We start from the raw sequence: 23,130 nt of genomic DNA, 5'->3' as shown, positions 1-23,130 counted from the left end.
GAAGTATAGAGCTTCAGTGGGAGGAGGTGGGCTGAGTCATGTGATCTGCTGTGTGCTGGGGAGGGGATTCTCACTCTGGAAGCAATAAGGAGCAACTGGATGCGACCAGGTAAGAACTTACAAAGTATTTATTGCAAAAAGTACAGCCATGGAATGCAAAAAAAAAACATTGTGCATTACTGATTAATGCAAATTTAATGGAAGGCAGCATTAGGGCTCCGATTACTGTAAACACGGAGATTATACGCTGGCATCTCCTTTCCTGCTCAGAGTTCTGCTTCAACCTTTCAATGCAACAAACAAGAAAATGCGTTTTCAGTCTCGGATGGAGGAATCGCTGATTGCGCAGGCTTGCGTACGTCACGCCGGTGGCAAATGAGGTACTTTTCAGCTTATGGGAAAACAGAAAGCCAATCAGAGAACCAGAAATGGGGCGAATAAACCTTCCAACCTTATGACTCATCCACATTAGCTCGCTTTGCTTCCAGCAACACATTTTCATTTATTTTATTGGAAATAAAAGGTTTAGTGGCGATGGCGGAACTTTCTTTGGCAGTGGTTACAAAACATCTTTTTTGTTCGTTGTTAAAAAAAAAAATGATAGGCTTCAAATCACTAAGCATTGCAGCATTCGGCAAAGCAGTAACCAGCTGATTTTATAGAACATTTTGTGAAATGTCAATTCACTAAGGCTGTCACTATGGAAAAGTAAAATTACCCACTAGTAAGGTAAATGACCAACTCGACAGTAAATACCTCAATAAGGCCTTGTTCACATCATAAATCACAATTGCTGACGCCAGCATTTGCCATTTTGTGCGTGATTTTTTTTCCCCTCCCGGGGCTTACCTGCTCGTTGCGTTTTTTTTGCAAAGCGCTTTTCTAAGCTCTTTTACAGAGTGATTTTTTTCACTTCTTGATGTCAGTCAGGAAGTGTACTATTTCACCCGGAAAATAATAAATACAATGTATTTATTCATGAAAGCGCTGGGGAAATCGCCACGCAAAGCCTTTTTCAAGCGCTTTGCAATTTCCCTATACCTTCCATTAAGGCAAATTGCCCCGAAAATGGTACAGGCAGCGCTTCAATGAGCGGATCGGAATCGAACCGCTCATATGTGAACATTTACAGGGAATCATTGTACAAGCGCTTTTAGGCCCCATTCACACTTAAAAGTGCAAAACGTCAGCGTTGCGGGAGTTATTTTTCTGCGATTAGCAGCGGAAAAATCACTGTACACTGCAGCAATTTTTCCTCGATCGCTTTTAGCGCTTCTATAGCACTGAAACGCGATTGCCGGGAAGTCGCCTGAAAATTGTGCAGGCTACACGTTTGCGTTAATCGCCGACGATTAACGCAAGTCGCCCAAGTAAGAACGGGCCCATAGGGCAAAACGCTCTAGTGTGAATGGGCACTTAGGGCGATTTTAAAATCGCCGGCGCTTAAAAAAAACCTAAAGCGCCCTTAGTGTAAACAAGCCCTAAATCTCCATTCACAGAGAATACAGCATGCAGTAAAACAAGTTAGATGTTCTGCATTTTACCTCCAGCCTGGTGCTGTTGGTAAATAACAAACAGCCATTTAGTAAAATGAAAAGGCAAAGGAGTCGGCCAATAGGAGAAGCCACCCAGTCTTACTACTCACCCCATTGATACCGATGTACTGCCAGGAGGAACATCAGAAAATAAAACACAAGGTGCAGGAGCAGGGCACATTCACAGAGGTTTCCCTGTAACCCTCTAGACGTGACATGGAAAGACTAAGGGCCAGTTTCCATTATGCCGGCATGCGTCTACTTGCACTGATGTGAGTACGCACCCCAATCCCTGTAGCCGTAGGGGTTTGGATTTATGCTACAGAAATCTGCAGCATGCCATCCAGAATCACACCGGCAAGTGATTTGGATGGTGTGCTGGGGTCTGAATAAGCAGGGATTCCCCAACCAGCTCGCATGCGGGGAAACGTTGCCTACTTAGCTATTGGGGAAACGGGACCTAATACACAGAGAATCAGAGGGACTAGAGAGAATTCAGACCTAATGAATGCTGGGGAAGCCTTTTAACCTCCTTAGTGGTAACCCTGAATCAGGCTCGGGGCGCAAAACCGCAGCTCAGAGCAGTAATCCCGAGCCTGACGGGAGGCATATGCAGAGCCTGTGCGCAGCAGGCATTTGCAACTTACCTCCCCTGGATCCAGGCGCTGGCAGCCATTCTTCTTCCGGTCCTCAAAGGCTCTCGATCCATTCGGTGAGACCATAACGACAAACGATGATCTCACTATGGGACGGAGGGAGAATGGCAGCACTTGATCCGGGGGAGGTGAGTAACGTGCAGCGCTGCCACAGATCTAGCTAGCGGCACGATTTTTTCCCCAGATTTTAGGGTCTAAAAGTTTGTGAAAAAAATGCACCGCTTTTTGTCCCTAAAATCCATAAGTAATCATAACGGTAGGGAAGTTAATCTGGTAGGACAGAAGCAGCAATTTGCAAAGGAACGGTTCATGTTTTAGGCAGCCCAGGGGTGTAGCAATAGCCATAGCAGCTGCTCTGGGGCCCTGGAGCAGAGGGGACCCAGGTGGTACTTGATGTATTTACTATTTCTTGTGTTGCCCCACCCTCTCAGTGCTCATGGACTCTATGCAGTGTACACTGCACAAGAATGTAAATTGCCAATAAACTCCTATCTATAGGGTAGGGGCAGGGGGCGTAGCTAAAGAGTGCTTACTGAGGTCCCCATGAAAGTTTTGCGATGGGGCCCCATAATCCCTAGAGACGCCACTGAGGCAGACCACATGCAGCAGAAGAATCATCACAACTAAAGTGGGAGAATGTCACCATGGCAGAGCACAGATTGCTGCCTAGACCTACTCCACAGATGGTCCACAGCTGGTTAGACCTCTACTGTTTATCAAACAGGTCTTAGGGCTGGTGCACACCAAGAGCGCTTCTGAGCACTTTTAAAAACACTTGCGCTTTGAAAAGCGCTTGGCTAATGTATTTCTGCACTTTTCTGAGGTGATCAGTGGGAACATTGGAGAAAACACCTATCCTGCTCTCTGTTTCATCCTTCACTGCTCAGCTTGCTTGTTATCAGCCCTGATAAAATCCCCCACTGAGCACTCAGTCTGGCTTTGCTCAGGAATCATTATAGCAGAATCTGTCTTCTCTGATGTCTTTTCAAGCCCAAGCCTGCCCCCTTCTGGCTCTGCTTTCCTGTTCTGTATAGTCACTGCATTACAGAGAGCTGTGATGAGATGGGAGGAGCTGCTAATGTAAGGGTATATCGAAAAACTTTATTTTTTCATCTATATTTCTTATCAGAAGAGGTTTTTAGAAATGGTGATTTCATTTTGCACACAGCCCACTAAATAATATGCTTTTCTGATGAACTCTGTTTTGCATGGAATTACAGTAAAACAAAACCCCCAAAAAACGGCACACCAGAGCGGTGAAAATACCAGTTATAGTATTTATTTTGTAAAATCTATCGGGGGATATGTTTATTTTGTGGCAAAGCGTTCACCTCTGGTTTCCTTTAAATATAGGAAAGCGGAAAATCGCTCTGAAAAGCGCTAGAACACAGCGATTTCCCAAGCGTTTTTGTTATAGAAGTTGCTCAGTTACAGCTCAACTGTAACAAAAAATAAAAAAACGCTACACCAAAAATCTCTAGGCCTGTTTAGAAAATTGCTCTGCACACGCCTAAAATTGCCTACAAAATCATTTCAAAAAGTGCTGAGCGTTTGCGATCACGCTAGCGCTTTTTGGTGTGCACTGGCCCTTAGTGAATTGAAGTCATGTTTTTTGGTAGATTATGGAACTATTGCCGCATGTGTGAAAATCTTAGTGAACTTGGAATTTTACCAAACAGATCTCAGTAAATTGAAGCCATAATGTATAGAAAAATCCAAAGAGCAAAAGTTTCTGCTTATTATAAGGTTGCGGAAGCGCACATTTAGTCGATACATCGGGCCGCCCATCATGTAAATGATGTCACACTTGGCCATTTGTAGTGTTCTCCTCTGCGGTCATCTTTATGTTGTGAGTGATGTTGTTTATAGCTGGGCTGAACTATCATTTTTGGTTTAATTATCTTAAGAGATGCCAGCCCATCAGTGTCATTGGCAGGACTGGAATCCAAAAAATTGTCCAAGCTCAACTTGCTGAATTCAAAAAACTATCTATGCATAAAAATAGTGTCCTGTCCCTGAGGTGTCACTGTTCAGCCACCAGGTGTCACAATTCTTCTTTCTTCTTCAGGATGAGTTTCCTCACAAGATCCGTGACGCGGGGCCGGACCTCCTCCACGGACACGGTCGGACCCCAGGCATCCACCACTTTCCCGTCTGGACCAATCAGATATTTCCAGAAGTTCCACTCTGGTTCTTTGCCAGAGGATTCTGGGAGAAAACAAAATGCAGAGATGAGTCAATGCGGTAGGATAAAGGCAAGGTATGGTTCACTCATAATGTGTGGGAGGAACATAATTAACCACTTCCAAACCACAGGGTTTTTTTACCCTTAAAGAGACTCCAAGCTCCTCTCATGGGCATGCCTTTAAAGTGAACCAGAGACGAATTACCCTCATGTATTTTACCATATAGATCAGTGGGAACATCCCAGGGCTACCTTGGGACAGCACGGGGACGCGATCGCACTGAAGCGCGGCAGAGCAGCTGCCTGGACGTGAGGATCACGTCTGGTCGGCTGAAATGGTTAAAGAGGAGCTGTCGCATCTTAACATTTAAAACACATATAAATAAGAAGTACAAATGAGCCATAAATTACTTCTCTCCTATGTTGCTGGCATTTACAGTATGTAGTAGAAATCTGACATTACTGACAGGTCTTGGGTTAGTCCATCTCCTCATGGGGGATTCTCAGCATGGCCTTTATTCTTTATAAAGACGCTCCCTGAAAAAGATTTATACAAAGATGCTGACCAGCCTCCCTGCTCATCGTACACTTTTTGGCAGTTGGACGGAGCAACTGCCATTCACTAAGTGCATTTTGAAAATAAAGAAATCCCTGTCAACCCCCCCCCCCCATGAGGAGATGGACTAGTCCAAAACCTGTTGGTTCTGTCAGATTTCTACTACCTACTGTAAGTGACAGCAACATATGAGAAAAGTGATTAATGGTTTATTTTACTCTGGAAGAAATGTACTTCTTATTTATATATATTTACATATATTTTAAATTGTAAGATTTTCGCGACAGAGGTCCTTTAAAAAGCAGAGCAATTTTCACATCAGACTCCTCCCATTCATTCGCCAATAACTTTATTGCTACTTATCACAATGAAATGATCTATATATTATTTTTTTCACTACAAACTAGGCTTTCTTTGGGCACTACTTTTTGCTAAGAATTATTTTTAGTAAGCATTTTAAAGGGAAGAAGTAAATATGCATTTTACAGGGAAGAAGGAGAAAGGGGTGAGAGAGAGAGAGAGAGAGAGATATGGGGAGAGAGATAGATAGAGAGAGAGAGAGAGAGAGAAAGGGGGAGAGTGAGAGAGAGAGGGGTAGAGTGAGAGAGAGAGGGGGAGAGTGAGAGAGAGAGAGGGGGGAGAGAGAGAGAGAGAGAGAGGGGGGAGGAGAGAGAGGGGGGGGGAGAGAGAGAGACATAGAGAGGGGGGGAGAGAGAGAGAGAGAGAGATATGGGGAGAGAGAGAGAGAGAGAGATATGGAGAGAGAGAGAGAGAGAGAAAGGGGGAGAGTGAGAGAGAGAAAGGGGGAGATAGCAGCCAGAGACAATGGCAGCACTGAACATGAGCTCCTGAAACTTTACCAATTTTACCTTGTAATGGGCAACTGAATGGACACAAAGGACACAACCAAGACACAGCCAAGACCAAGACATAACATGGAAACCAGAGGAGCCTATGGAAGTCTAAAGAATAAAAAGACTAAAGATTAAAAAGCAAATGCTCTGAATGGAGAAGATAACCACCTATAAAAGGATAAACAAGCTGTGTCACTCAGAGGAAAAGCAACAAGCAGCAGCAGCCAGCTCCAGCCAACCAACAGATCCTAACACCAGCAGAGAGTAACCCCAGAACTGACCAAACCTGCAGAAAACAAGGTAAGGGCATTTCTGCTGAATATTACTTATAGAAATAGGAAAAAGTTTATCAAGGGATTCACAATGGAAACCATATTAGAGCCAGCAGATGAAAAGGCAAGCCAGGATGCAGATAAGCCCAGCACATCTAGCAGCAGGAGGTCTGGCACTCGGGAGATTGTTTACTCTCCTGGCAATAAAAGCAATGATGCAAAGAAAGAAGAAAGACTGAAGCTAACTAAAAGCATGCCAGAGACCCTGTTTGCTGACTATTCCTCTAACCCTAGAGTAAGAACAAACCTGATATTTTTTACACATGACACCCAAGCTTGGCATACTGCCATCTGTGAAAAATTTGAAAAAAGCATTAAAAAAAATGGCATCACGAATGGGAGACAAATCAGAATAAAAGACAAGGAGGACCCAGAGGTTACTACACTTACAGTAACTGTATACCACAATGGCAGTGTCTTGATCCAGGGGGCAGAACGTTACTTAAATATTTTCGAAAGAGTTATCCTGATATTGAAAGACTTGCAATTAACTTTAAAGAAAACCAGACAAACTCTGTCAACACAAACAATGGTCGTAAATCATCTGCAAAGACTGCTCCTAGAGAGAAGGCTGAAGACCAATCTCCAAAACAACAGCCCCCCTCCAGAGACCAGACACCAGGCTTCTCACACCCCTCCCTGGAGACTCTCAGAGAAAGTCTGTCCCAATTAGAAAGGGACTTCACCCTTTTCAGGGAAGAAAGGAAAAGCAGCCAAGGTGTGAAAAATGCAAATGATCAACTGAGAGAAGAAATAGCCAGGATGAAAGCTGAGCACACTGCAGCCTTGCATGATATCAACATTTCCCTACAAAAACTACAGGAGGAAAACTCACAACTTAAAGAGGAGATCAGGAAATTAAAAATATTAAAACAGCCACAAAAGTTAGAGGAGACAACAAAAAGCACAAAGGCCCCCACAAAACCTATGCCGACCAAAGACAGTGCTCCGCACATCACACAGGATACAATAATCACCCAAGAGACTAGTGACAATCACAGCCATCCAGCCCCCTCTCCAAATACTGCCAACACAGCCTCATCCAACAACCCACAGCCCAAGCCTAAACACCAAGCAAATCGCTCCTATAAACATCACAGTCCTGACATTGTGCTGGTTATAGACTCTAATGGAAAATACCTGGACATAAGAAGACTCTTTCCAGGGATGCATGCCATCAAAATCATCACTTCAACTATTGAACAAGTAACACAGGTCATTAATGAGCCTTATTTCACCGACCCAAAACATCTCATCCTGCACACCGGCACCAATGACATTATACAAGAAAACACCACAGACCAAGAAACCATCACATACAAACTGTCACAACTGGTTAAAAGGGCACAGCAGAAATTCCCCAGCACAAAGATTATCCTCTCTTCCCTGCTCCCAAGAAGAGACATTCCTCACCAGACAATTACACAGATCAATGCAGAGCTGGCCTCCAGTCTCAGATCCTCACCAGACATACAACTGGCACAGCACACCACAATCACAACCGACCATCTGTACAACAACAAGCACCTTGACAAACAAGGAGTCAGCCGCCTAGCAAAGGAACTAAAGGACATGGTGCTAAGTAGACCCCAGAGACTCCAAGAAAGCCCCAACTCAACAATCAGACAGCAAACCACAATGTCCCAACACCAGAGAGAGAGCCCACAAGCATGGAAAACATGTAGGAAACCGCCTGCCCCACAATGGCAACACAAAGCGACAGAGGGTAGCATCATGGCGGAAATCAGAACTTTGCTTATCAATATACAAAGCAGATTGAGGTGACACCCACAACAGTGTCCACCCTCCCCCTGAAAATACTGAGTCCTATGAAAATTTCTGCTCATTACAAGGTAAACCGACTCAAAATGACATCCCTTATCATCAGTAGCTGGAACATCCAAGGGCTGAACGCCTCAGCTTTTGGATCCAAAACAAATGATCCAGACTTTAAAAAGAGACTTGAAAACATTGATATCCAAATCCTCCTGGAGACATGGACCCGGGCAGAGGATGAATCTTTCGTACCCATGGGGTACCGGGAATTCTCCATATCTGCCCAGAAAAACAGGAACATTAAACAGGGCCGCCGTTCAGGAGGCATACTAATCTGGTATAAGGAGGAGCTCACAGAGCACATCAAAGCAATCAAACGAGGAGACAGCCACATCTGGATCAAAATAAACAGCTCCATCCTCACCTCTCAGTCTGACATGTACCTGTGTGCAGCATACATCCCCCCAACAGAGTCCCCTTACTACAAACCTGACATCTATGAGGTCCTACAAAGAGAAGCCAGCCACTTCCAGTCTCAGGGCAGAGTGCTCATCTATGGAGACCTCAACGCTAGAACAGGCACAGAGAAGGACTATCTGACCTCTGAGGGAAACACATACATACTTGGAGGAGAGAGCTACTACCAGGAACCAATGCAGACAGCAAGAAACAGCTATGACAAGACCGTAAACAAAAGTGGGAAATCCCTGTTGAACCTGTGCCGGAGCCTCGGCCTATACATAATGAATGGGCGAACCAGGGGTGACCCTCTTGGGAGATTTACTATGAACTCACATGTAGGCAGCAGTGTGGTAGATTATGCTGTCACAGACACAGACCCCATAAACATCAATGCCCTCATAGTCACCCCTGAAACACACCTGTCAGACCACAACCAAATCCTGCTGTACCTGAAATCCACCGATAAACCAACCACACAGCAACCTCACCAGAACGGTCTCTACAAGCTGCCACCATCCTTCAAATGGCCCAAAGAGTCTGCCATCAAATTCACCAACATGACCAACACTGCCAAAATCCAAGAACTGCTGACAAACTTTCATACCAACCTATATGAACTGAACAAACAAGGTGTCAACCATGCAGTGAAGGACTTCAGCAACATCTTATATAACATGGCAGTACTCGCCGGCCTCAAGCAGACCAACTTTAAGAGATCCACAAATAAACAGTCCCAAAAATGGTTTGACAGTGAGTGCAAGGCTCTACGTAATTCTCTAAGGGCAGCCTCTAACCAAAAGCACAGAGACCCCAACAACCAGGACCTAAGGGAAGCCCATGACCACCTACAGAGACAATACAAAGACACCCTCAGGCGGAAAAAACAGAGCCACATCTCCCACAAACTCCAACAGCTGGAGGACTCCCTCCAAGACAACTCATTCTGGGAGACCTGGAACCACATTGGGACAAAGCCCAAGAAAAGCCCTCTCCACATCCAAAATGGCCACATCTGGCTCCACTACTTCAGGGACCTCTACAAAGACATCCCAGAAAATGCCCAAACCCCGGAACAGAAACAAATAGCCGCAAAGCTGAAGGACATGGAGGAGACAATCAAGGACTTTCAAAACCCCCTGGATACACCAATCACGATGGAGGAAATAAGAGAAAGAACAAAGCTGATAAAATGTAAGAAGGCTAGCGGTACCGATGGCATCCTGCCAGAGATGATCAAATACAGCCCCCCGGACATACATGAGGCACTCGCAAGACTTTTCAACCTTATCCTGAGTGCGGGCTCCTTTCCTCAGGCCTGGAGTGAAGGCCTCATAACACCCATCTACAAGAATGGGGACAGATATGATCCAGCAAACTACAGAGGAATCTGTGTCAGCAGTACACTGGGGAAACTGTTTAACAGCATCATCAATAAAAGAATCCTCTCCTTCCTCACACAGCAGGACGTACTCAGCAAAAGCCAAGCTGGGTTCATGCCAAACCACCGCACAACTGACCACATCTACACACTGCACAGCCTTATCAAGACTCATGTCCACAGCTCACGTGGCAAAATACACGCTTGCTTTGTGGATTTTAAGAAGGCGTTTGACTCGGTGTGGCACCCAGGCCTTTTCCTAAAACTCCTAGAGAGCGGAATAGGAGGTAGAATCTATGATGTCATCAAGAGTTCATATACTGGGAACCAATGCAGTGTGAAAGTGGACGGGAAGAGAAGCGCGTTCTTCAAGCAGGGTCGAGGAGTCAGGCAGGGCTGCAGTTTGAGCCCAACGCTCTTTAACATATTTATTAACCAACTGGCTGTAGCCCTGGAATCCTCCCCAGCACCAGGCCTCCTCTTGCATGACCACGAGGTGAAGTTCCTGCTGTATGCAGATGATCTCCTGCTGCTCTCCCCAACAGAAAGGGGCCTACAGGACAGCCTGGCAGTACTGGAGAGTTTCTGCACCACATGGGCACTGCCCATCAACCCAAAGAAGACAAAAGTGATGGTGTTCCAGAGAAAAAATCTAAAAATGCCCACCTCCTCATTTATATTAAATGGTTGCCCACTGGAGACCACAAACAGTTACACCTACCTGGGGCTGGAAATTAACCAAACTGGGAGCTTTAAACCAGCAGTAGAGGCCCTGAAGGAAAAAGCCTGCAGAACGTTTTATGCCATCAGAAGGCAACTTTACCACCTAAAACCACCGGTGAGAGTCTGGGTAAAGATATTCAACAGCATCATCACCCCAATCCTGCTCTATAGCAGTGAGGTATGGGGCCCGGTCACCTACCCTGACCAATCAAAATGGGACTCCAGCCCAACAGAAATCTTCCATCTAGAGTTCTGCAAGTATCTTCTCCAAGTCCATCGCAGCACTTCGAACTCAGCTTGCCGGGCAGAGCTAGGCAGATTCCCACTATGGCTGACTATCCAGCAGAGGGCGCTCTCATATTGGGCGCATATACAGAGCAGCAACCCCAGCACTTACCACCATAAAGCCTCACTGAGCCAGGGTGGGGAGGCCATACCACGCTCTCTGAAACAAAACGTCAAGAGCCAGCCCAGCCAAGACCACCAACACAGGCTGACAAAAGCCCAAATAAAAGGAATGATAGAAAGCTGCAAGGACCGATACATAGAGGAATGGAGAAGTGACATAAAGAACTCCCAGAAACTCACTATCTACCAATCACTACAGAGGGAGTACACAATGGCCCCATATCTGGAGAGGCTACACCACCACAAAGATAGACAGGCCTTGAGCCTGTACCGTCTGAGTGCCCACAACCTGGAGATAGAGACAGGACGACACAGACAGACATGGAAGCCCCGGGAGGAGAGACTGTGCAGGCAATGTGACCAGGGGGTCCTGGAGGATGAGGCCCACTTCCTGCTACACTGCAGCAAATATACACCGTTGAGGACCGCCCATTTCCAAAGACTCTCCGCCCACATTGCAGATTTCACCTCCACAGATGAGGAGAGGAAACTCTACATCATACTGGGGAAGAGGAAGAAACTGTGCAAATAGCTGCCCGATATGTCACGGCCTGCCACCAACTGAGAGGAACATGATAACACACGGACTGTATAACCCCATACTCCCCTCCCCTATGGACTGTATGCCTATACCCCCCTCCCCTATGGACTATATACCCCATCCCCCCATACCATCCCGTACATCCTCCTATGGACTGTATACCCATGTCCTTCCCTTATTCCCACAACCCCCCCCCCCCCCACATTAATGTTCTATTTTGCTTTGGCAATGCTAAATGTATTTGGTCCTGCCAATAAAGCTTTTTTGGATTTGGATTTGGATTTGGAGAGAGAGAGGGGGAGAGTGAGAGAGAGGGGGGGAGAGTGAGAGAGAGAGGGGGGGAGAGAGAGAGAGAGAGAGGGGGAGAGAGAGAGAGAGAGAGAGAGAGAGAGAGGGGGGGGAGAGAGAGAGGGGGGGGAGAGAGAGAGAGACATAGAGAGGGGGGAGAGAGAGAGAGAGAGAGAGAGAGAGGAGAAGGAGGAGAAAACATTTGAATAAAAAAAAATCATAATTTTTCAATTTACAGCCATTATAGTTTAAAAATAAAATGTACTATTGTAGAGAAAACCCACACATTTTGGTAACTATGTGGTAGGGGTGGAAGGGGTTAAAAATAATAAAAATGTATTGAATTATGTAATAGTTTAATCGTCTATTTGGGTGTATTTGTACTTTTTGGCCACAAGATGGCTCCACACAGTTCCCGAGTACTGTAAACAGTGTGTTTAGTGTGTGCAACTGTTTACTTTCCCTTTGTGAATAAAAGCCAACTTCTCACTGATGCCAGCTTTAATTCATCACAGGGATGTGATTGGGTTTGGGAACACCTGTTTCCCATTCACTGATCACAGAACGGCGGCATTGTGGCGAAGGCGAATGGGAGCAATGCAGCAATCGCGAGCGGCAGCAGGAAGTAAACAATACGTATAGCTACTCCCCTGATCCACAAGTGAACTATAAAGGGGAGTTGATATACGTAGCAAAGATCAAGAAGTGGTTTTAATCATTTGATCAATTAAAATAATACATACAGTATCACTAGTTTGTCAAAGAGATGTAAAAATTCTAGCTTGCATACAAATTTAACCAGTTTTGCATCTTTGCTACGTATATATACGCCCCTGTGTTTACTACAGCAGATCAGGGGCGTATATATACACACTGTTTACTTACCGCCGCCAATCGCGATTCCCGCACCATTTCCATTCACTATGGCCGCATCCCTATTCTTCCATGATCGGGGCATGAGAATTATCTATTCTCACCCCGATCACTGTGCCGTTATGAATGGGAGAGAGATGCATCTCTCATTCATAACCGCAAGGAAACTCTTACACACACTTTAGTTCCTATCTGCTGTAAACAGCAGATGGTGTGAACTAAGTGTAGTGCCATCTTGTGACCAAAAAGTAAAATGCACCCAAATATACCATAAGACACTTTTACATTCAAACATTTATTAAATAGTTATTATTTTTTAACCCTTTCCACCTCTACCTCATAGTGACCAAAATAAAACTTGTTAAAAATTTTTTTACAACATTAAAAAACCCCCGACATAAATAGTTACCTTAGGCACTTTTTAGATATGTATGTTATGAGGGTATATTACTGCTGCTTTTGTACATAAAACCTTATAATTATTTTTATAATACACAAAAAAAAACACTAAACTGAAAAAATACACCTTTATTTCTAAATAAAATATTATCGCCATACATTGTACTAGGGAAGCAATTTAAATGTAATAATCGGGACAAATGGGCAAATACAATGTGTCTGTTTTATCTACAATAGCACATTATATTTTTAAACTACAATGGCTGAAAGCTGAAAAATTATGAATTTTGGCAATTTTTTTCTATTTCTTCCCTGTAAAATGCATATCTAATAAAAATTCTTAGCAAAAAGTACTGCCCAAAGAAAGCCTAGTTTGTTCTAAAAAATAATATACGTTGCAGTGTAATAAGTAGTCATAAAGTTATTGGCAAATGAATGGGAGGAGCGTTATGTGAAAATTGCTCTGGCCTTGAAGTGGAAAAAAACTGTGGTAGGAAAGTGGATAATATACATAGTAGCTTGGAAAAGGACCAATCAAATGCAGCTGATTTTCATGTGCAGTGAATGGTGCATACAAACACATCATGGGGGAATGGCACAATTCTCCGCTATGGAGGAATGCATGCAAAGTCAAGGAGAATGCTGCAAGTCTGTTTTTTTTTTTTTCAGACCAGTATATGCAAGATTTTTCCCTCACTGAAGGACAAGTTAAGCGGAGAGGGATATGAAGGCTGCATATTTATTTCCTTTTAAGCAATACCAGTTGCCTGGCTATCCTGCTGATCCTCTGCCTCTAATACTGTCAACCATGGCCCCTGAACAAGCATGCAGAAGATCAGGTGTTTTTAACATTATTGTCAGATCTAACAAGATTAGCTACATGCTTGTTTCTGGTGTGATTCAGACACTACTGCCAGCCAAATAGAGCAGCAGGGCTGCCAGCAACCTGGTATTGTTTAAAATGAAATAAAATATGGCAGCTTTCATATCACTCTCACTTAGGGTCATTTAAAACTTTAAGTAAACATATATAGGAAAAAACGATGATTGATGGACCCCACAGCCGGTCTCCCCCATGTAATATGTCTTCTCTACACACGCCCCCCCCCCACCCCCCCCCCCCCCCCCCCATTGAGGTGAGTGTGGAAGAAGCTCTGATCTCCTGAATCGTACAACCATAATTGCCGTTCTCTTACCAGTCAGATACTTGAAGGCTGCGTTGCCCCGGTACCGGTGACGGCGATCTTGCTGAACATGGGGAAGGTTACACTGTACTGCCTCCTGATGAAGGTGTCAATCTCGCGCTCACTGTCCGGCTCCTGATGTCCGAACTGGTTGCAGGGAAACCCCAGGACATTGAAGTGGTACGGCCCAAGATCCCTCTGCAGCTTCTGCAAGGCTTTGTAATGGTCATTGGTGTAGCCACACTGACTGGCCACGTTCACCACCAGCGACACCTAAGGAAGGGAACTGCTGTGAGTTTACAAGAACCAGACAGGACACATAGATTGCACAAATTACACAGGTTACAGCCAGAGGCAGATTTACATCTCGGGAGCCTATAGGCATAAAAGTTCTAGTGCCCTAAACTCCGCCTATGCTGAACTCACTAATCCAGCTCCGCCTCTGGTGAACCAGCAAATCCAGTCCCGCCCTCTGTTGAACCTGCTAATTCAGCTCCGCCCTCTGCTGACCCCGCTAATCCAGCTCTGCCCTCTGCTGCACTCGCTAATCCAGCTCTGCCCTCTGCTGAACCTGCTAACCCTACTCCGCCCTCTGCTGAACCCGCTAATCCAGCTCCGCCCTCTGCTGAACCCGCTAATCCAAGTGCCAAGGAGGATTTGTGGCATCTCACACTGACTGAACCACACAACTGTGCTTTTTTTTTTTTTTTTAACAGCAAGGAGAGGTGGCAGCACTTCCCAAGACAGGCTGCATCTGAGTGACTAACAGCAGGAGGTGTGCAGAGCCCAATTATAGGCAGGAGGATACACATCTTGCATTCAAAACAGAATCACCAAATTAACATTATTGGAGGATTTTAGCTTCCAAAAACAGTTTGCATACAGTGTTCCATACTGGACCCTTCCTCTGTGATGAATCTGGAAGGGACCCTAACCTCTAACTAATTACCAAACAAGCATAGTGGGAATCTGGGAGCCGCTGGCCATAAAATGGTCTACACATTTTTTAGACAACTGGGAACAATTGGCAGCGCATCCTAAAACCAGGCTGCATCTGTAATGCCTACCAACACACAACTGTGATGGCTGCCCCATTCCGATTGCCCCGGCTGTCATCTACACTACATGGATGTGCCCGTCTAACGTCACTGCCCCCCAGAGCGTAGAGAGATAGATGGGCAGGATGTATAGACAGTCCAATCCAGATCTCTATGGTTTGGGGAAGTGATGTCAGCACAGCTCCAGGATGCTAACCACGGGCTCACCAACCCATGACAGCCACCTCTAAGACTCTTGGCTCATGCCTAGTGTGCCTAGTGCTAAATACGGCCCTGGTAACAGCTGTGTGCACAAACCACACAGAGTCATTCAAGCCTTCTGGAATATTGTTTTTGAGACAGTTTTATAGGATAACAGGTAGAGATGGTCCGAGAGAGGCACGTAATTCCTACTTCTATGTAAACTGTGCCAATCAAACTCAACAATACTTGAATAAAATTAGTCTAATTCCAAGATAATTAGAAGCTGATTCAGTTGAAATAATAATACGGAGGACACCCTTCTATGAGAACAGCTCCTGTACACAGTATAAGGGGCCGCTCTTACTTGGAAGTGAAAAACACTAACGCTTTGCACTGGTGATTTGAACCCAATTATCATGGTAAAATCTCTGTACACTCTCGCGATTTTTGAGCGATCGCGATAAGCGCTTTTTAGCATTCTAATTGCAATCGCTCTAGAATAGCGGAAAAATGGTCCACGAGGGCTGAAAGGAGTCCCAGGTCGAAGCTGCTGTCTGGAGGGTCGCAAAAGGACGGCGCTGGCCCAGGATGACTGCAGCGGGTTGCAAGAAGCCCTAGGTAAGTGAAACTGATTTTTATTCCAGTCTAAAGCTGCTTTCACAGTGGGACGTTACAGGCGCACGTTAGAGCAGCCTGTAACGCACCCCCACCGCACAGCAATGAAAAATCAATGGGCTATTCACAGTGCCCACGTTGCGTTACACAGTAACGCTGCACGTTCGTTTGAAGTGTAGCATACTGTGCGTTCTAGCGGCTTAAGCCGTGTTAGACTGATTGCACATGCTCAGTATGGGTGAATATTTTTTATTTTATGGGCGGAGAGGAGGCGGGGAGAGGCCGCTATGTAGCCAGGCACATGGCTACTTATTATTCACTGCACTTGCAGTGTTTACTTCCTGGAGCGGCCGCTGATTGGCTGGCGGGACCACGTGATGCGGAGTGCTCCGCTCACGTGGTCTCCGCAGCTTATTCGACAGAGCAGGCGCACCAAGAGCTGCTTTTAACACGGCCCTTGGTAGCGTCCTGCTCCAACATCACCAGGCGTTGTGTTAGGGGCACATTATGCGACCTATAGCATCCCCTAAACGCAACATCCTGGTGACAAAGCAGCCTTAAAGTGAACTTGAACCAAGTAAAATTATTTAAAAGAAACACATGATGTACCTGCATATGAATATTACATACTTACCTCACCTTCAGTTCCTCTCAGAAGCTCACCATTTTCTTCTTACAACAATTTCTTACAGTTCTGACAAGATTTTGTCAGAACTGAAATGTATCTGTTGCTGTCAGCTAAATAACAGTTGCCGTCACTCAGTTATAAGGACAACTGATGAGCAAGGTAATGTTCATGTTTCCCTATGGCTCAAGCAGGAGATATTACAGTTTAAAGAGGAACTTCAGTAAAAATAATGTGCTTCATTTTTACAATAGTTATGTATATATGACTTAGTGTTTGCCCATTGTAAAATATTTTAAATCCCTGATTTTTATTCTGACATTTATCACATGGTGACATTTTTACTGCTGGCAGGTGATGTATCTGCTGCATGCGTTCTTGGGAGTTGGAAACAGCTGTAAACAGCTATTTCCCACAATGCCACAAGGTTCACAGACAGGAAACTGCCAGGAGTACCATGGTCCTCAGAGTTTCTTGTGGGAGGGGTTTCGCCACAATATCAGTCATACAGCACCTCCTGATGGTCTGTTTGTGAAAAGGAAAAGATTTCTCATATAAAAGGGGGTATCAGCTACTGATTGGGATAAAGTTGAATTCTTGGTCATGGTTTCTTGTTAACAGTGTGCGGACTAGAAAACTGTTATGGGGTAATGGCCATTTTCAAAATGGAGGACAGAGAATTCCACTTATCACAGTGGACAAACAAGACGCAGGAGAGGAAAAAGAGACTGATGAGTAGACTACACGGGGGCAAGTACGTGTGTATGGTTATTTTGACTTTTAATTTTCAGTTCAGGTTTGCTTTACGTAACCCTTTAACTGTCAGATTAGCACTTGCCAGCTTTTCCCGGACCTGAGACAGGTGATTGAGTGGTCCTGCAAACTAGAACAAGCAAACTGCAGCGAGTCCCTGTGGAATAGGCCTAGTCAGGTCTATGTTGCCGGTGCACAATCCCTCTGTGGGTCACCACTCCACACACGGTTCAATGTAGTAAATACGAAGGAGGCACTCAATTGGCTTCAAACTTGCGTTTTATCAAATCCCAGTAATACACGACATGTTTCGGGGCATATCCCCTTCATCAGGTGTACATACATTGAATGGCACACAGTGAATAAATACATACTTCTAACCACCACACCCTAAATTGGACCACCTCCATCTTGTCAGCTGACAAGTCAGCTGATCACTGACATCACACAGTCCAAAGTCTTGTTAACCCCTTAGGGCACTGATCAGAGGCATTACTATATCCGTCTACCTCGGTAAACCTGATTAACAAATCAAATTACTGCATCTTAGGTAAACCTAATACAGACAATACTGCGAAAAACTTCTGTTGCAAATACTTGGACCACAGATCCATCTTACCACCCTCCAACCGACACCCCCAACCAATCACGATGGTGTGTGTCCCATTAATACCTGGGGATTGGAGAGAGAGAGAGAAATTAAGTCAGCAACACATAATACAGCATCATAAAAAACATTTCAAGCTGAACATTTCATTCATCCCCTTGGGGTTGATGGACTCCAACTTTCTCATCCACCGGGCCTCCTTCTGTAGGAGAATCCGGTCTCTGTTCCCACCTCTCTGCAGCGGTGGTACGTGGTCCAAAACTAGCCATCTTAACTGTGACACCCTATGTCCGCATTCAAAAAAATGTCGGGCTACTGGGGTGTCACAGCTTTTTTCTCCTGGCTTATAACCACGAATGTCACCCTTATGCTCCTGAATCCTAGATTTTACTATTCTGGTGGTTTTACCCACATAGAACATCCCACAAGGGCATTTCAAGGCATAAACAACAAACATGCTGTTGCATGTATACATTGAGTTAATCTTTATTCTGACACCAGAGTATGGATGTTCAACATAAGCACCTTTTATAATTGCATGGCAGCAATTGCACTCCAAACAGGGAAAAGTACCCCTTTTCCCTGTCAGATCACCAATACATTGTTTCCTGGTTGACAGATCAACCCTGCTCACCCTGTCACGTATTGTTTTACCTTTCTTGTAGGAGAATAAAGGTGGCTCAGTGAATAACATTCCAAAACTTGGGTCATGCTGAAGTATGGGCCAATACTTCATAACGACCCCCTTAATCATTCCAGACTGTTTACAGAATGTCTGCACGAACGGGATCTTGTTTTTCCTCTGGTTGTTCCCCTGTCTACTACTATTCAATAGGTTATCTCTTGAGATTTGAGCCACCTCCTTCTCCACTTTCTCAAGCTCACCTTTCTTGTACCCCTTCTCTAGAAATCTGTTAGTAATCCGTTCTGCAGCAACCCTGTATCCATGGTCTGTGGATGCGACTCTCCTTGCCCTAAGATATTGCCCCTTAGGGATACCTTTCACCACTGCGGAGTTATGGAAACTGTCCGTTCTAAATTGTGTGATGATTTTTATTTACAGAAACAGGGCACGAGCATGGGGTCCCCTGTAGCTCCCTCTTTTGCAAACCTTTTCATGCATAAACTAGAGAAATCAATGTTTATTGAGAATCCCAAATATTGTCACATGATACACGGGTATCTGCGGTTTGTGGATGATATTCTAATTTTATGGAAGGGTCCAGTGGAAACTCTGAGGGAAATGGTGGATGAGGCAAATCATGCGCATCCAACCATTAAATTTACGTTGGAACACTCCACAGAGGTTATCCACTATCTAGATGTGGCGATCTCGGTTTCACCCCAGGGGTTTACATACGGATTTGTATACGAAACCGACTGATCGCAACAATCTTTTAAGAACGGACAGTTTCCAGGAAAAACAAGATCCCGTTCGTGCAGACATTCTGTAAACAGTCTGGAATGATTAAGGGGGTCGTTATGAAGTATTGGCCCATACTTCAGCATGACCCAAGTTTTGGAATGTTATTCACTGAGCCAGCTTTATTCTCCTACAAGAAAGGTAAAACAATACGTGACAGGGTGAGCAGGGTTGATCTGTCAACCAGGAAACAATGTATTGGTGATCTGACAGGGAAAAGGGGTACTTTTCCCTGTTTGGAGTGCAATTGCTGCCATGCAATTATAAAAGGTGCTTATGTTGAACATCCATACTCTGGTGTCAGAATAAAGATTAACTCAATGTATACATGCAACAGCATGTTTGTTGTTTATGCCTTGAAATGCCCTTGTGGGATGTTCTATGTGGGTAAAACCACCAGAATAGTAAAATCTAGGATTCTGGAGCATAAGGGTGACATTCGTGGTTATACGCCAGGAGAAAAAAGCTGTGACACCCCAGTAGCCCGACATTTTTTTGAATGCGGACATAGGGTGTCACAGTTAAGATGGCTAGTTTTGGACCACGTACCACCGCTGCAGAGAGGTGGGAACAGAGACCGGATTCTCCTACAGAAGGAGGCCCGGGTGGATGAGAAAGTTGGAGTCCATCAACCCCAAGGGGATGAATGAAATGTTCAGCTTGAAATGTTTTTTATGATGCTGTATTATGTGTTACTGACTTAATTTCTCTCTCTCTCTCCAATCCCCAGGTATTAATGGGACACACACCATCGTGATTGGTTGGGGGTGTCGGTTGGAGGGTGGTAAGATGGATCTGTGGTCCAAGTATTTGCAACAGAAGTTTTTCGCAGTATTGTCTGTATTAGGTTTACCTAAGATGCAGTAATTTGATTTGTTAATCAGGTTTACCGAGGTAGACGGATATAGTAATGCCTCTGATCAGTGCCCTAAGGGGTTAACAAGACTTTGGACTGTGTGATGTCAGTGATCAGCTGACTTGTCAGCTGACAAGATGGAGGTGGTCCAATTTAGGGTGTGGTGGTTAGAAGTATGTATTTATTCACTGTGTGCCATTCAATGTATGTACACCTGATGAAGGGGATATGCCCCGAAACATGTCGTGTATTACTGGGATTTGATAAAACGCAAGTTTGAAGCCAATTGAGTGCCTCCTTCGTATTTACTACATTGTCCTGCAAACTAGGCCAGGTTCACAGTGGACGCATGCGTTATAACGAGTGTGAACTGCAGTGGAGACTGGACATAGACTTTAATACAAAGCCTGCATGCAGCAAGTTATAAATAACAATCATTTACAACACAGTCCTGTGAACAGGCCCAGAGAAGTGTATGGGCAGTGAGCTGACATGCACAATTCTGCAATGCAACTTAATGCACTGTGAACTAAAGCAAATCCGTGCGTTAGTGGGCCAGTCCATCTCCTTATGGGGGATTCTCAGGGTTTGCTTCATTTCCTGAATGGCAGTTGCTAAATGTAACTGACAAAATAGCGTGCAAGTGATCAGGGAGGCTGGCTGGTATCTTACTATTTTGGTAGTTAAACTGTTCTTCAGGAAATGCGTTGAAAACAAAGAAAACCCCGAGAATCACCCATGAGGTGATGGACTGGCCCAAAACCTGTCAGTTCTGTCCAATTTTAACTGCCTACTTTTTTCACAATAGTGGTCCTTTAACTCAGTAGAGGGAAGCCTCTGGATCGTTCCTGTCCCCATTCCAGCAGTGGGACCCCCTGAAGCTTGTGGTCGCACTCCCACCGTACGTGAACAAATGCGGGGGAGGGGGGGGTTGGACACTTTTTCACTACAGGTACACTTAAAGTGATTGTAAAATGCCCCCCACCAAAGAAAAGTTAGTTACTTACCTATGGCCAGGGAAGGTTCTGGATCCTATAGAGCCCTCCGTTTCCTCTCTTGTACCCCTCAGTCCAGGGCCATCACCCCTATTTAATTTTCCGCTTTGGGCGGCTTCGAAAACACTTGTTTGCCCGAGTGCTTCCGATGACAGGTGGCTCCGTTCTGTGCGAGCTCACACATGCGCAGTACGGAGCAGCCTGTGATCAGAAGCATTCACAGACATGAGTGCAATCCCCCCCCCCACACACACACCACCCCCGAGGGCTCACAGACGTGTATTTGACCAATTGTCTGAGTTTACACAATGGGGGGTGACAGCACTGGAAATGAGGGTACAAGAGAGGAGCGGGAAGGCTCTATAACAGTGATGGCAACCTTGGCACTCTAGCTGTGACAAAACTACAAATCCCATCATGCCTCTGCCTCCCCGAGTTATGCTTAGAGCGGTCAGTACTGCAATGCCTTATGGACTTGTAGTTCCACCACAGCTGGAGTGCCAAGGTAGCCATCACTGCTCTATAGGATCTAGAGCCCTCTCTGTGCACAGGTAAGTATCTTTTTTTTTGGGGGGGGGGGGGGGGGGAATCTAACTTTTTTTTAATAAGCCACTTTAGGATGGCCTTCACTTATATACAGTAAAATCCCTTTTTTATTAATTTTGGCAATGCTTGTGTGGCTAACACCCTGTATTTGACTATTATCATTATCTAGTACAGTGTACGAGCATCACTTTAAAGAGGAACTCCAATGAAAATAATGTAATAAAAAAAGTGCTTCATTTTTACAATAATTATGTATAAATGATTTAGCCAGTGTTTTCCCATTGTAAAATCTTTTAAATCCCTAATTTACATTCTGACATTTATCACATGGTGACATTTTTACTGCTGGCAGGTGATGTAGCTGCTGCATGCTTTTTTGGCAGTTGGAAACACCTGTAAACAGCTATTTCCCACAATGCAACAGGGTTCACAAACAGGAAACTGCCAGAAGTACCACGGTCCTCAGAGTTTCTTGTGGGAGGGTTTCACCCCAATATCAGTCATACAGCGCCCCCTGATGGTCTGTTTGTGAAAAGGAATATATTCTCATGTAAAAGGGGGTATCAGCTACTGATTGGGATAAAGTTCAATTCTTGGTCGGAGTTTCTGTTTAAAACTGACGCAATCTGCAAAAAGCTCTGCCAATTGTGATGTTAAGTCCTTATTATATTGCTGATGCATCAGAACTGCAGTACGGTGGTGTAAGTGGTTAGCGTTCTTGCTTGCAGCGCTGGGTCCCCACTCCCAGTTTGAATCCCAGCTGGGGCTCTATCTGCATGGAGTTTGTATGTTACCCTCGTGTCCTGTGTGGTTTTCCTCCAGGCACTCTGGTTTCCGTCCCAATTCAAAAAACATACAGAAAGGATAATTGGCTTCCCCCTAAATTGGCCCTAGACTATGATACATGCACTACACGATATAGACATAGGACTATGGTAGAGAATAGATTGTGAGCCCCTCTGAGGGACAGATAAGTGATAAATATACTCTGTATAGCGCTGCAGAAGATGTCGGCACTATATAAAGTATAAGTCTATAGGAATCCCCAGCATTCCTTGTAGAGGGCCCATCAAAATGAAAAAAGGTCTCTACTGAAGAAAAGCACTACAAATCTAATCTGACCTGTTGCTCTTTAGTGAGGCAAGATCTGTGGTCAACTTTACTGCGACCTGACACCCCCCCCCCCCCCAGTACAATGGTCTACCTATGCTAGAATTCACACAGCCTGCAGCAGCTCCAGCCATACATGCCACGTCTGCAGCCCCCAGGAATAGCAGACAGAAGGAAGGGGGAGGTCTCATTCCAGAACAAATTAACTC

The 23,130-nt window shown here is 44.9% G+C and overlaps 1 protein-coding gene across 1 annotated transcript in view; it reads right to left on the bottom strand.

The window, feature by feature from the left end:
- Positions 1-110: 110 nt before the first annotated feature.
- The window catches only part of GPX7 (glutathione peroxidase 7), a 26,722-nt gene continuing 3,702 nt past the window's right edge, over positions 111-23,130 (bottom strand). The window contains 3 exon segments of the mRNA XM_068238980.1: positions 111-4,399; positions 14,163-14,189; positions 14,192-14,423. Of these exon segments, the coding sequence (XP_068095081.1) occupies positions 4,236-4,399; positions 14,163-14,189; positions 14,192-14,423 (423 nt within the window). The 3' untranslated portion in view covers positions 111-4,235.

Source organism: Hyperolius riggenbachi, chromosome 6 (assembly GCF_040937935.1).
Source record: "Hyperolius riggenbachi isolate aHypRig1 chromosome 6, aHypRig1.pri, whole genome shotgun sequence".
NCBI classification, from domain to species: domain Eukaryota; kingdom Metazoa; phylum Chordata; class Amphibia; order Anura; family Hyperoliidae; genus Hyperolius; species Hyperolius riggenbachi.
This window is presented reverse-complemented; position numbering and strand designations above follow the sequence as displayed.